This window comes from Spermophilus citellus (assembly GCF_964194105.1).
Source record: "Spermophilus citellus genome assembly, chromosome: 2".
Lineage (NCBI taxonomy): Eukaryota > Metazoa > Chordata > Mammalia > Rodentia > Sciuridae > Spermophilus > Spermophilus citellus.
The window spans coordinates 56,307,714-56,323,549 of record NC_138183.1 but is presented as its reverse complement, the minus strand read 5'-3'; the positions used below and the strand labels follow the sequence as shown (position 1 = coordinate 56,323,549).

General features: G+C 38.0%; 1 protein-coding gene across 1 annotated transcript in view; it reads right to left on the bottom strand.

Annotated features, from left to right (window-relative positions):
* Positions 1–15,836, bottom strand: part of TTC39B (tetratricopeptide repeat domain 39B) — a 131,631-nt gene that overhangs the window by 81,567 nt on the left and 34,228 nt on the right. Inside the window, exon 2 of the mRNA XM_081278615.1 lies at positions 14,089–14,123. Coding sequence (XP_081134741.1) covers positions 14,089–14,123 — 35 coding nt within the window. The remainder of the gene's footprint in view (positions 1–14,088; positions 14,124–15,836) is intronic.

The following is a 15,836-nucleotide window of genomic DNA, read 5'->3' as shown; positions in this document are numbered from 1 at the left end:
GCTTCTTTTCCCAAACAATTGGACAATACTGAGTTTTGTATGCATCTGAATTGATGAACACAGCCAGCCATGGATCATTATTTAAAATGCATACATCCAAAAAGACCTTTTTACTCCCCTTTTAAACCACCACCTCACTGACCATTGTGCCATCCACTTGAGGCCGTAACTTGGTGATGGCTGATATTTTTAATGCACTGAAATCCTTGCATTCTACTTTGAATATCTATATTTTCTGAATAGTACATGTTACTATTTGAATATCTGCATTCCTCTAAAATTAATACATTTAAACTTAACTCCCAAGGTGACTGTGTAAAAGGCAGGACCATTGGGAGGCAATCAGGTCATGACGACTTCACTCTTACGAATAGGATAAGTGCCCTTAAAAAAGGGCTTGCTTTTGGGCCAGAGCTGTGGCTCAGTGGTAGAGCGCTTGCGTCGCACGTGTGAGGCGCTGGATTCAATCCTTAGCACCACATAAAAATAAATAAATAAAATAAAGGTATTGTGTCCACCAACTAAATATATATATATATATATATAATTTTTTTAAGAGGCTTGCTTTTTTTTATCCCCCTCTTCCACCATTGAGGACACATATAAAACACCATCTGTGATGAACAGGCCCTCAACAGACACTGAACCTGCTGGCCCCTTGATCTTGGAATTTCCAGCCTTCAGAACTGTGAAAAACACATTTCTGTTGTTTATGGACTATCAAATCCAAGAACTTGTAACAGCAGCCCAAACAAATTAAGATAGTATATTAATTTAACAAATTAATTAATCTAACAAATATATACTGAGTACCTACTATGTGCCACGAATGGTTTACTTACACACAGAGTACACCATGTTGAGTAAAGTAGACCAGACCCATCCCTATGGAACACAGATCCTATAGAACAGTCATCTTTTGAGAAATGAAAGGAGAGAAATAAGATGCCAAGAAAGAAAAATGGGGAAAGAGTAACTAACCTACTTGGGTGCAGTCATTAAGAAGGTGAGTGAACATGCCAGCTAAATGCTGCAGATGGCCATAAAAAGTTCTTGTGGCAGGAAGCACACAGCAGTCTGAGAAACCCTCGAGCTCAAACCTAGAGCAACAATGGCTCATGCAATCAAAAATGCTGAATAAGGTTTATAGGACTAGAGGGTAGAGAGTGAGGGTAAGAGTTGCCCTAGATGAGGTGAAAGCAGTTGGGGGAACCTGACCACCTCAAGCCTTAACAGCTAAGATAGACTGGGATCTTCATCTTGAGAGAAATGCAAACTCATGGAGATTTTTAAGCAAGGTAATGACATCTTTCCATTTTCTAAAAGGCTCAATCTGTCTTAATTCAAACATACTGTTAAGAAATAAATCATGCCGGGCAGGGTGATGCACACCTGTGATTCCAGCAGCTGGGGAGGCTGAGACAGGAGGATCGCGAATTCAAAGCCAGTCTCAGCAATAGCAAGGCGCTCAGTAAGACCGTGTCTCTAAATAAAATACAAAATTGGGCTAGGGCTATAGCTCAGTGGTCGAGTGCCCCTGAGTTCAATCCCTGGTACCAAACAAACAAACAAAAAAACAAATCATCAGATAGTGTGGAAATCTGAGCACTGACAAGGCTATCTGATGAATACTGTTACTCTGTAGGTATGGTAACTGTCTTGTATTGTGACTTTTTTTAAAAAAGACCTTTTGGGGCTGGGGATGTGGCTCAAGCGGTAGCACGCTCGCCTGGCATGTGTGCGGCCCGGGTTCGATCCTCAGCACCACATACAAACAAAGATGTTGTGTCTGCGGAAAACTGAGAAATAAATATTAAAAATTCATTAAAAAAAAAAAAAAAAGACCTTTTATTTTTGGTGCTGGGGAATTAAACCCAGGGCCTCACGCATACTATGAGTGTTCTAACTCCAAGCACTTTCCCAGCCCCCAAAAAAGAGACATTGTCTTTTATAAAATACAGAAAAAATGATACCATAAAGGCATATGTAGGTTAGATAATAATTCAATATCGATGTTAATTTTCTTGATAATTATGTGAAAGAACACCTTTGTTTTTAGGAAGCACATACTAAAATATGTGGAGGTAGGAAAAAACTGTCATGTCTAGGATTTCAAATAATCTGGGGGTGGATTATTGATGAAATAACATTGACCTTGAGTTGACAGCTGTTAGAGCTGAGGGATGAGTATATAAGGGTTCCATTTACTATCCTTTTTACTTTTTGTATATGTTTATAATTGTTTGTGTTAAAAAAATTCTTGTTAAAAACAAGATAACTTTAGCTGCTGTGTAAAATATGAGTAAGATGCGGTTGGAAAGGCAGAACAGAGAGCAAAGAAAGCAGGAAAATATATTAGCCATTAGCCAGCTCCTAAAATAGCCCAGGAAAAATGTGATAGTCAACTTAAGCTAATGTAATAGGGTAGAGAGAGAAAAAATAACAGTTGGAAAATGTAATTTGGGGCATAGAAAACATCAGACCTGGTAATATGGAAGTTAAAGGAAACAGAATAGACTGAAAATGTCTCCTAGGTATCTGTTTTGAGCATTATCTGTTTTGAGTATTATGGGTGGAGAAATTTACAGAAAAAGAAGACTAGAAGAGGAAAAGGTATCTAATAGAGGAGGGGGCAGATACCAAGAGTCTATTTGGAACATACAAATTAAGATGATAGTGACATTCAAATGGGTGATCAAATAAGTAATGTGTGGCATTTTTTCCCATTACAGCTAACAAAATAGCCCTAAGATAGAAGAGCATGGAGCAGTATCTCTATCCAGAGAGTTATTTAATAAGGGAAGGAAAGAATTTAGTGCTAAACGCAGAATCCTTCTGGCTTTAAGACACAAATCAGGGCATTACTATTCCAGGTCCAGGGAGTCGGATAAGCTCCTGAATCTGCAGAAAGGCAGCCACAAAGGCAAAGGCCTTACTTAGGGGAGTTCACAGGTCATTTTGCTACCAACAATACCCTGACAGTGACCATTCTTCCTTCTCCATTGGGTCTCCTTGTTACAAGAGAGGATTGGACCAAAAGGAGCTTTTCTTGGAGCTATGAAATCCTGTCATTCCTCAAAGTGAAAGGGAACATTTACAAGATCTAAATCTTAACTTAAAATAATGCACACACAAAGCCTCACATAAAGAACTAAACACTGGGAAGGTCCAAACAAACACAATACCAGACAGTAATAGCAGACCTAATAGTACGAAAGAAAATACACAAAGAAACAATCCAAGTAGTAACAAATACACGGTAAAGGCATGGGGTGCAGTTCACTATCGGCTTTTTAGAGAACTTTTATTTCTGTTTACTACATATCAGTGACCTTACGATTCTATGATACATAATTTTTCATTCTGAAATATCACTGAAAACAAGATGTGGGTTAAACTGACAACTTGATCACCCTAGAGCAAAGTTAAGTTCTTTGGGATGGGGGGGGGGGGTAATTTGTTTCTGCCAATCACATGAGGGTACCACCAACCTAATCCATTTAAAATTAAATTACCTACTTGGAGTCATAGGGATCACTAGAATAACTTTTATCCAGACCCCAAATCAGCTTATGATCCATCAATTCCACTTCTAAGTATATAATGACAGAGAACTTACTACATGAATTCACACAAAGCCTACATATAATTATTCATAGCAGCATTATTCACAGTAACCAAAAATGAAGCAACCAAATATTCACCAGCTTATGAATGAATAAACAAAATATGGTCTATGGATACAAATGAATATTATTCAGTCATAAGAAGGAATGAAGTACCAATACATATTGCAACTTTAAAAGCCAGAAAGAAAAGAACACATACTAGATGATTTTATTTACATGAAATGTCTACAGAGACAAATCTACCAACAAAAATTAGGTAAGTGGCAGCCTTGGTCTGGGGTGGGAATGAGGAATGTTTGAAAAGGGGTACAGGTTTCTTTTTAGGGAAATAAAAATATTTTTAAATTACACTGCAGTGAAGGTGGTATAATTCTTTAAATATACAAAAATTCATAAAAATTATATACCTAAAATAGGGATGTTCATGGAATATAAAGGAATATCACAATAAGGCTGTTTTAGAAATTTTTCTGCATGGAGAATATCATGAGAGGTATTTTTCCTCTCTACTCATTACCAAGGATGAAATAGAGGCATTTTCTTACTTTTCCTTCTGTATAACAGGTTTGTTTTTTGTTTTCTCCTTTTCCTTATATAAATTCTCCTGTAAAATCCCTCATTGTACTTTTTCTTTCCTTAGTGATATATAACAATATCAATAGTATCTTAGAGCCAATAAAATAACTGTCAGCCTGGTTATGAAAATAAAGTTAAGGAAAGGAAAAATGCCCCTGTCTAATTGTAACCCAAAAAGGACAGGGCTGGGGATACAGCTCAGTTGGTAGAGTGCCTGCCTCGCATGCACAAGGCCCTGGATTCAATCCCCAGCACCACCAACACCCCCTCCCCCCCAAAAAAGAGCAGACAAAAATGAAAATAAATACAACTCTGTCTATTGTTACCATTTATAATTTAAGCAGGATGAAGAAAAATACCAATTAGATGCTTTTCCAGCTATCATTCAGCAATATTCATCCTTAATTTACCTTAAAACAGAAAAAACTATGGTATCATCATCAACTAATCTAATCTAACGAGAAAAAAATATGGCCCCAAAGGACTTATCTTATTCTAGTCTACAACATATGGTTCAAAAGAGAAGGTATGAAGAAGTAAAAAGTCCATGAGAAATGCTATATTACAAAATATTTTTACTTTCGTTATAAGCATCAAATTACCTGGCTAAAAATGTCTGCCTATTCGCCTTCTACAGGTAAATAAAAATTCACAGCAGTTCTTGCACATACACACATTCATCACCATTGTTTTCATATTGTCTTGGGTCCATTAAACACCTACAAATTTCTACTAAAAATAAATCCAAAACTTTAATAAGATGCAATGGAATATGAGAGACCACTGCTGAGAACATATTAAACCTGCATCTATTCTCACAGTCTTTAAACTGAGTTTGCTCTATCTCCCCAGACTTCACTAAACTACCATGAGAAGAAAATCTTGATTAACTAGTACCTCCCAGTGTTAGAGTTCTGTCCCATTGCCCACTGTAGTTTTCATGAAAGAGGTTCATCAAAAACACCACCAAGGGGCGTTGGATATCATGAAGGTATAGGGAAGATCAGTAGAGCAGAAGAAGGAGACTGAGAGGGAAAGAAGGGGGACAGAAAAGGGGAGGAAAGGCAGAATGGATGTGACAAAATTACCTTTTGTGTGTGTGTGTGTGTGTGTGTGTGTGTGTGTGTGTATAAAACACAGTGAATGCTGCCTTTATATATACCTAATAAAGCACCAATAAATAAATAAATGAGTAAAAGGAAAATTAGTAAAGAAAGGGGAAGAGGGGGAAGGAGAAGGGCAAGAAAGCAGGGGCACGGGGGACTGAAATGGAATAAACCCTATACATGTAAGATTATGTCAAAATGAACCCAACTATTATGTATAAACATAAGGCATCAACAAAAGCAAAAAAAACCAACAAGTCATGACAGTTTCAAGTGGCTAGTCCCTTCCCCACGTGTAAGGACAGGAATCTTCTGTGACCTGCATCCATGACCTACAGGAACTCCATACCCATTGCCCTATCCTCTGGCCACTGTCTTCAAAACTGCTTTTTTTATTTATTTTTATTTATTCTTCATGTGCCATGTCAGTGGATTTATTAACAGACTTTATTACACCCACCTCTATGTTGTCAAATGCAGTAATTGGGCACAAACACTGAGAAAGGAGAATACCAGGCAGAGCATTAAGAAGCCAATGCCAGGGGCTGGGGATGTGGCTCAAGCGGTAGCGCGCTCGCCTGGCATGCGTGCAGCCCGGGTTCGATCCTCAGCACCACATACCAAAGATGTTGTGTCCGCCGAGAACTAAAAAATAAATATTAAAAATTCTCTCTCTCTCTCTCCTCTCTCACTCACTCTTAAAAAAAAAAAAAAAAAAAAAAAAAGAAGCCAATGCCAGCAGGAGTTGTTAAATCAGGAAGCAATCTAGACCTGCAAGTTACATACAGCAGATTTCTAAATATCATGAGATTGGGCAAATTTATAGTCCTTCCCTAGGGAGTCACCTCCTCATGCCAATCAGGTCATACTATTCATAAACAATTTTAATTTTGCAAAAGGATATGGTCAATGTGTCACTTTTGTTTTTAATCTCTAATTTTTCCTCAAGTTCTAAGTGGCAGAGAATTTAGTGTGATCTACCAGTTTGTAAAACTAGCAATTTCCCAAGATACCTGGGAACTGAGTTGTTATCCTAAAGACCTGGAAGAAGGAAAATCTATGTCTAAGTGGTAAATCCATTAGGCAAAAAAGAAAAATAGAAAGGAATCTCCTTTGTGAAAACAATTTAAGGTCCCCTTCATCTGTTTGCATGAATCTGTTCATTAGGAATTTAAGAGAAATTAATCATCAGCTTGGTAAGAACACCCTAGCTTGCTTAAGTATTTCTATCTGCACTGAGAACACAAAACCAAAATGTGTGGTTCATTCAGCATCAGGAAAAAAATCTACTGAATTTAACAGCCACTGGGTCACAAAGGGAATGTATAGCACTATAAATCTAAGAGGAACAGGAGAGAAATACTGACAAACTTTGAAATTAGAATTAACTGAAAGTTCACATTAAAAAAGAGACTTAAAGGGCTGGGGATGTGGCTCAAGCGGTAGCGCGCTCGCCTGGCATGCATGCGGCCCGGGTTCGATCCTCAGCACCACATACCAACAAAGATGTTGTGTCCGCCGAGAACTAAAAAATAAATATTAAAAATTCCCTCTCTCTCTCTCTCTCTCTCTCCTCTAGAAAAAAAAAAAAAGAGACTTAAAAACTTTTTACAATTAACATGCAATTACAATCAGAAGAAACAAATATTCAAATTAAAAAAAAACACTATCAAATTATTTCTGCAACATTTTTAATCTCAAAAAGTTTCAGTGATGGAGGACACCCAAGTGAAAGCATCACCATTGTCTGTTGGAGAAATAAAAGGATCCTTCCAGGAGGCTTTTCCCTCTCTCTTTTAGCCAGAACATCTGTCTTCCTGTGCTTTCGGACTCTGACACATTTTAGAACTCACACCATCATATCTTCTTCAATACAGACTTGTATTACACCTAAAGACTTTGCTTTCTTAGATTTCCGTGTGCATTGTTTCTTATGTCCTCTAAGACTGTTTCTGAAACATTGTTATGTTCTCTTTTAATGTTGTGGAAATGTCCCCATACAGACTTCTCTCCCTTTATTTCTTGCTTCCCTTGGTGTCCAGCTTGCCAACTGTAAATCTTGGGACTTGTCAGCCTCCATAATCACATGAGCCAATCCTTATGGTAAATTTCTTCATATAGAGCTTTTGGTCCTATTTTTTCTGGAGAACCTAGACTAACATGAAGGGGACAATAGATATGCTTTATATTTACTCAAATTAAATTTCATATAATCCACCCAATAAATTTATGAGAGGATGAGGAAATGGGCTCAGAGAAACTGGTCCAGGCCTTCTAGTCAGCAACAGGCAGACTGGGACTAGAGCTCATGTAGGCATGTACATGTAAACAAAGTGAAACTACATTGCTGTGCTTTGAAACTCTATGGTTTTGTGGAATAGTTACTTTCCTCTTTCACTACCAATTTTGCTATTAACAACAACCTGACTTCAAAGCCAGGCGCGGTAGCACATACCTATAATCCCAGCTATTCAGGAGGCTGAGGCAGGAGGATCACAAGTTCAAAGCCAGCCTCAGCAATGACGAGGCACTTAGCAACTCAGTGAGACCCTGTCTCTAAATAAAATACAAAATAGGGCTGGGGATGTGGCTCAGTGGTCAAGTGCCCCTGAGTTCAATCCCCATACTCCAACCCACCCTCCCCCAAAAAAAACTGACTTCTAAACCCAATCCCCCTAACACACACACTAACACACACACACACACACACACACACAACCTCCCTGAACTCTATATGGTAAAATTATTCAAGAAACTAAAAAGCAAAGTTTATTAGAATCAGATCAAAATCAATTGTAAAGAAACTCCAGTACAAATCTATAATAGAAGTAAAGTGCAAAATTTTTGGAGCAGGAACAGCAATGCCTGACTCTTGTGACCCAGGCTCTAATTCACAAAGCTGAGGTTCTCTATCAGGTGAAGTGTTACTATACTGTACTGCTATGACCAAGGTGAAAGAAGTCTGTATGGGGACATTTCCACAACATTAAAAGAGAACATAAAAGTGTTTCAGAAACAATCTTAGAGGACATAAGAAATAATGCACACAGAAATCTAAAAAAGCAAAGAAAATTCTAGAATGGGTAAATTCTATAATTTGGATCTTGACTGTCCCCCAAATGTCCATGTGGTAAAAAGCTTGGTCCCCAAGCTAATGCTACTGGGAGGTGGAAAAACTTTTAGGAAGTGGTAGAACCTTTAAGAAGTGAGGCCTGGAGGAAGGAACTTAGGTCACCAGGGGCAAGCCCTAAAGGGGACAGTGAGACACCAGCCCCTTCCTCCCTTTTGCTTCCTGGCAACATGGAAAGTGGTTTTGCTCCATCATGTGCTCCTACTATGATGTGCTGCCTCACCACAGGCCCAAAGCAATGAGGCCACTAAATCATGAACTGGAACCTCTAGAACTGTGAACCAGAAATAAAGCTTTTCTCTTTATAGTTAATAATGTCAAGTATTTTGCTAAAGTGATAGAATGTCAACTAACACAGCAAGCCTTTGGATTTGTTAAGCTGAGCAGGACAGGGAAGTTAAAAGTAGGAAAAAGAAAGAAAATACTGACAGCGGCAGTTAAATACATCCAAAGAGAGGCAAAGAGGCAATGAAGGGAAAATGTTAGATAATTAGATAGTGAAGAAATGTTAAGGAACTATTGTTTTCAGGATGAGAAAAACTATAATATGGTTCACAATAGAATAAAAGAAGCCAATGGGATATTACTCAGCTTTAAAGAGTGAAATTATGGCATTTGCCAGTAAATGGTTGAAGTTGGAGAATATCATCCTAAGTAAAATAAGCCAATCTCCCCAAACCAAAGGCCAAATGTTTTCTCTAATATGCAGATACTAATTCACAATAAGGGGGTGGGGTCCCCACGGGAGGGGGAAGGCACGGAGGGGGGGGGGGGTACAGACACGCGCACTAGGAAAGAATAGCCTTACCTTAGATTAGATAGAGGGAAGTAATGGGAGGGAGGAGGAGGATGTGGGGACAGGAAAGATAGTAGAATGAAAGACATTTTTATTGTATGTATGTATGTGACCACATGACCAATATGATTCTGCAACATGTACACTCAGAAAAATGAGAAATTATATCCAATCTATGTATGATATATCAAAGTGCATAACTGCATTCTATTGTCATGTATAATAAAAACAAATTTAAATTTTTTAAAAAACCAAGTCAAGGCACACAGACTTGCTGATTTCCTCATGTGAAAAGCACATGAAGAGGCATCTGATAGATATGAAACAAAAACAACTCCATCACAAGGATCCCTTTTGGACGCTGTTTTCCTAAGAATCAGTCATACTAGTATTAAAACATCTAAAACAGCTGAACAAAAGAGCAATTATTGTGCAAACACAGACATACAAATCAAAGGAACAGACTAGGAAGCCCAAAACAGTGTTATTATTTTAATATATCTATCATTCTATAAAAGAAGCATCATACATAAATTTTCTTTCCTCATGGACTTAGAAAATGATGCTGGAATATGTAATAGCCTAATAATTTTAGGGCTGGCATGACATAGGGATTTTAATTAACTTCAAATGGCTTAAACTCAAGTTTTGTTTTGATCCCTTTTTTTCTGGTATAATCCAATTTTTAAAAACTATTAGGAATCACTTTCAGAGCCTCTCATACACCCCAAAGGTAAAGCTGCTACCAGCCTAATGCAGCCAGTGCATGCTGGAAGATACACAAGTACTAATATGTGCTGCTCCTTGGGTCTCATCAGGTGCAACAGCCCGTCTCCCTCTGTGAGGCCAGACCTCTTCCTGGCTTGTGTCTAGTGTTCCAGCCTCCTGCTGGGGACAGCAGTACCTCACTGATGAATTCTAGTCAGCAGTCCACAGCCCAAACATTTCCCATCACCTGAACTGCTGACTCCTTCTGTGGCCCAAGCTCAGTTTCTGCCAGTACCCAGAGTGGAGCCATAGTGTCAGTTGAATGTTATAAGATTTCTGTATGGCAATAACTCACTAATCTTAAAAGTGATTTTTTTAAAACATCACAATGAGCACAGGAAAAATTGTTTTTCCTCTGCTTTCACACCATGGCCATCAACATAAAAAACCTCTGTGATTCCAAAAGATACAGGGATTTCTTCCCAACAGCAAACAAGTAATCAGTTCTGCAGCTGAAAACAGTTGAGGGTCCTCTAATTTATCTCAATTCTGACACTCTTTCTGAGATAGCTTCATATCTCACAGGTTGAGGGCTTAGTCTCAAAGCCTGGCTCCCTTCACTTCAGATGCCATTTGCAAGCCCTAAGTTGTTCTATCTGTGCTTCTGATTGACCAGCTATAAATCGGAGCTCCCAAAAATCCCCTTATTAGGTGTGATTAATGTGCTCAAGCTACTCACAGAACTCAGGGAAATACAATTACTAGTTTATTATACAGGATATCATCAAGGATACAGATGAATTAAAGAACAGGGCAAGGGGTATAAAACAATCTCCTAGATACCTCCACATGTTTAACTATCCAGCTCTTTGAACATTCCTTTTGGCCTCTTATGGAAATTTCATAGCATAGGCATGATGGAAGCACAAACAACTATGTAGCAATGTAGCCGAAACTCAACAAGCCCTGTCTGTTCAGATTCTTCTTAGCCTCTCCAAGCAGCATTCCTTCTTCCCAGGTATAGGAGAAGATCCCTTCTGAATAGGGATCTAATGATCCATTGTCAGACAGGGTAGGTCTATGGATATTACTTGCCTTCAAGAGAAGAAATTTTAGTTCCTATGGTTAGCCTTGGGGAAAGAGTTGTGATCGGGGAACAAAAAAATAAATAAACAAATACACATACACACACACACACACACACACACACACACACACACAATACCACAAATAAACTTATTCCAAAGAGTACAATATGAAAAAATAGAGGGGAAAAAAAGTAACTTTACAGTGGAGAAACCTAGCAAATACTATCTCAAGCCAGGTGATCAAGTTTAATATCACAGTGGTCAGTCTCACAGATATCATGTACCTTTGATGTGTTGAGAGTGGCCCTTTACCTCTGTGGTCTCCCTCCCAAGAACACATGACCTCAAACAAACCATAAGGAAAAAAAAATCTCAATTAAGGAACATTCTACAAAATAACTCACCAATTAAAACTGCCAATGTCATCAAAAACAAGGAAAGTCTGTGAAACTGTAACAATCAAGAGAAGCCTAAGGGGGCATGATAACTAAACATAATGTAGTTTGCTAGCCAGGATCCTGGGACAGAAAAAAGACACTAGCTGAAAGCCAAAGAAATATGAATAATGTAAGGACTGTCCCTAATAATAATGTATCTGTGTTCATTTATTTTCCATTACTGTAATGAGTTTCTGAGATAAATCAATTTAAAAAGAGTTAAAAGTTATTTTGGCTCAAATTCTGGAGGTTTAAGTTCATGGTCAGTTGGTCCCACTGCTTTTGGACCTGTGATGAGGCAGCACATCACAGTAAGAACACATAACAGAGGAAGCCCATTTAGCTCATGGCAGCCAAGCAGAGAAAGAGAGGCCAGGGTACCCTAATCCCTTTCAAGGACACATCCCTGGTAACCTAAAACCTCTCACTGGGCCCCATCTCTTAAAGTTTTCTACTATCTTCCAACAGTGCCAAACTGGGGAAGAAGACTTTGGGGGGCATTCCAGATTCAAACTACAACAGTATCCACATTGGATCATTAATTGTAACAAATGTAACATGCTAATTTAAGAAATTAATAACAAGGAAAACTAGGTGTGAGGCATACAGGAACTCTGCACTATTTTCACAATAATCTGTAAATCTGAAACTGTTCCAAAATAGACAGAATATTTTTTCTGAACTCCTAAACACACTGAAACTTTTTGTAATCATAAAAACATTTGACAACATAAACATTAAAATTTTTGGACAAAATAAAATTTGTAATTCTAAGATAAACATTCCACTTTGAGGGCTAGAGTTGTGGCTCAGCAGTTGGGTGCTTGCCTACCACATGCGGGGCCCTAGGTTCAATCCTCAGCACCACATATAAATAAAATAAAAGTATTGTGTCCAACTACAACTAAAAAATAAATATTAAAAAAATAGGGCTGGGGATGTGGCTCAAGCGGTAGCGCGCTCGCCTGGCGTGCGTGCGGCCCGGGTTCGATCCTCAGCACCACATACAAACAAAGATGTTGTGTCCGCCGAGAACTAAGAAAAAATAAATAAATATTAAAATCCTCTCTCTCTCTCTCTCTCTCTCTCTCTCTCTCTCTCTCTCTCTCTCTCTCTCCCCCCCTCTCTCTCACTCTCAAAAAAAAAAAAAAAATACCACTTTGAGAAAAATATCTATTACAAATATGACAAAAAATTAGGGCATATATAGTCTAAAGTCCATAAAGAACTTAAAAGAAACGTTGAAGGAAAAGTTAAACAGGCTAGAAGATAAAAAGTCATACAAAAGGAAGTGTTCTATAACAAGCAATGAATAAGAGAATAAGGAAAATCAAAGACACTAAAACCAGTATCATTTCAGTAGCAAACTATTTTTCAAATAATATCCAGTGACGGTAATGCTACAGTTTAAATGATTTCACTTCACAGTGTTGTAGCCTTGTAAACAGATAAAATTCTTTTTCAAAGTGCTAAGTACTAAATCACGTGTCTGCCCACACTGTTACCCATAAATTCACATTTGAAGCCCTAACCTCCAATATGTTCATATTTAAAGACTGGGCCTTGGGTAGATTATTATGATTATATGAAGTCATAAGAATGGGGCCCTCATGGTGGGGTTGTGCCCTTACTAGAAAAGACACCAGAGAACTTGCTCCATCTCTCTCTCTGTCATGTGAAAATACAGATAAAGCAAAAAGAGAATCCTCGCCAGAACCCAACCATGCTGATGCCCTACTCCCAGAATTACAGCCTCCAAAAAGCTGAGAAAATAAACTTGTTATGTAAGCCACCCAATCTACGGTATTTTGTATGGCAGCCTAAGCTAACAAATATAGAAAGGAAAATTTAAATATATGAAGAGCAATAAACATGTATCCTTTAATCCAAAAATCCTACTTCTGTAATGTTGATCTTTGGAAATCATTCAAAATATGATAAAGCTATATGCATGAAAATATTCATTACTTAATTTTAAGTTTGTAAACTCCTAGTAACAACCTAAATGTCTAACAAAGGAGAGTGATTAAGTTGTGGTATTCTACTTGATTCTAATATAATTTAGTCATTTAAAATTATTACAAAAATTATAGAGGCTTAAGAGTAAATGCCTGTAACAAAACTAAATGCAAATATAATAAGAGGTTAACCATGTAAATAAATATGAGCAAGTATTAAAAAGGTTAGCTATAAATAAAATAATTTGTTGGAAAACATTTTATTTTATGATGTTATAAAAAATAATACTAAAAAATACATTGGAAAATAACATTACAGGGGCTGAGGTTGTAGCTCAGTTGTTGAATGCTTGCCTTGCATGCGTGAGGCATTGGGTTGGATCCTCAGCACCACATAAATAAATATATTGTGTCCATCTACAAGTATATATATATATATTTTTTTTAAATATATATAAAAATATAAATATAAAAAAAGAGAGAGAGTAACATTAGGTAGATTATTTCTTTAGGATAATCACATCCTAACTCTTTTTAATTACAGAGTAGTGACTTTCAACACTGGCCACTACTCTAAAAAATGAGAATGAAATTTACATTTTACATATGAAAACCATCAATTTTTAATTATAACTTAGTTTTTATTATATTATTACTTACATAGAGATGGTTTCCAAGGCATCTTCAAAGATATCCTGGAAGGGGGGAGATAAAAAACACAATGAATTTCTCAAGAATTAAGGATTTTAATGTAAAAAACGAAAATGAGTATATATTTGGGAGCGGGGTTTGGCAGAAGGGTAAAGCATGCAGTAGAATCATCCATCTCTGACAAGTGGAATTCCTTTCACAGAAATCTGTGAATTTAAGTGATGTACATATGTTGTAATTAAGACTGGTAGAATATTCAGCCTGCAAGCAAACTGGACTGCTTTGAAGGTGACTTCTTTAATGGAGCTATCTTTCACTTCTAAGTCTCATTCGTTCCGGATTTAGAATACAACACATAAACAACAGGACTTTCCCAATGCATCTTCTTTTTGTGCTAGCCAAGATAACATCACCTAGGCCTTCACTTCATAGCTACTTGAACTACCCTCCTAGCTTTTTCTGCCACTTGCCTTCATCTAGCTAAATCTGTACCAATACAAGAGCCCCTTCCTTCATGCCACTAGCCTGTTCAAAAGCTATAACAAGAGACAAATCTAAATACACACACACTCATACCCACTCACAAATCCATACACACTCCACATATACTGACTCACAGTCATACAACACACACTCACAAACACACATAACCTAGCTCAAAAACTCACACATACACAATAGCTCCCTCATAGCAGCAAAATCAAAACCAAGCCCCTCATCCACTATGATTTGGGATTCACCACAACTCCTACAAGGATCATGTCACTGTCTCCCTACTCCTATTCATGAGACCCACCATTCCATCCTTTTTCTCTCTTCTTTTAATAAGCACCTTGCCATTCCACTGCTCTAGACCTCTTTAAGAGCTTTCTACTGCACTTAGAGTAAACCCAAACTCCTTCCCACAATCTTTGGAGCCCTCAAACAGCCTTTCCATTATCCAATTATCCAATCACATCTCCACTCATCCTCCTCTTGTCAACCACATGAGCCACAGATTTTTCTGTTCCTTGAACAGGCCATATTCATCCTGTATCTTTCTGCACTGTTCATTCTTTCTCCTTCTCTCAACCATTCCCATGCTGACTCCTTTTCATTCTTCAAATCAAAAAGTCACTTCTTCAAGGATATTGTCTCTAGCCAACACCCTAATTAAAGTTACTAAGAACAGCAATTTACTTACAGTTTCTCATCATCTTATTTATTTCATTCATAATACTTTCCAAAATCATGTTCCTTGTTTATATAGTTACTGTCCATCTCCACCAGAGCAGGCTCTCAACATGTAAACAGAAAATCATCAGGGCTTGGCACAGAAATGTTGCTCAATAAATACTTGTTGCCTAATGAATGAAAGACTCAAGCTTGGACTGCCAAGGCATGTATCCTTGTAGACAAGAGTTTTCCATGCCTTCTCCAGTTCTCCACCCTTCTCACAAACCTTAACTTCCCTCTTTCTTCCTTCTTCCCTCCCTCCCTCCCTTCACAACTTGGGAAAACCAGCTCTCCATATAAAAGGAGGGAAGCTGATTTTCTCCCTCCCTCCCTCCCTCCCTCCCAGGGATGCTCTACCTCTGAGCTACATCTCCAACCATTTTTATCATTTGAGAAAGGGTCTGGCTGGTTGCCTGGGATGGCAACTCAAACTTGGAATCCTCCTGCCTCAGTGCCCCCACCCCACACACACACCTGAGTATTATAGACATACACCATGGCTACCAGGTAATATTTCCATAGAGCAAGAAATATGCCCCCAG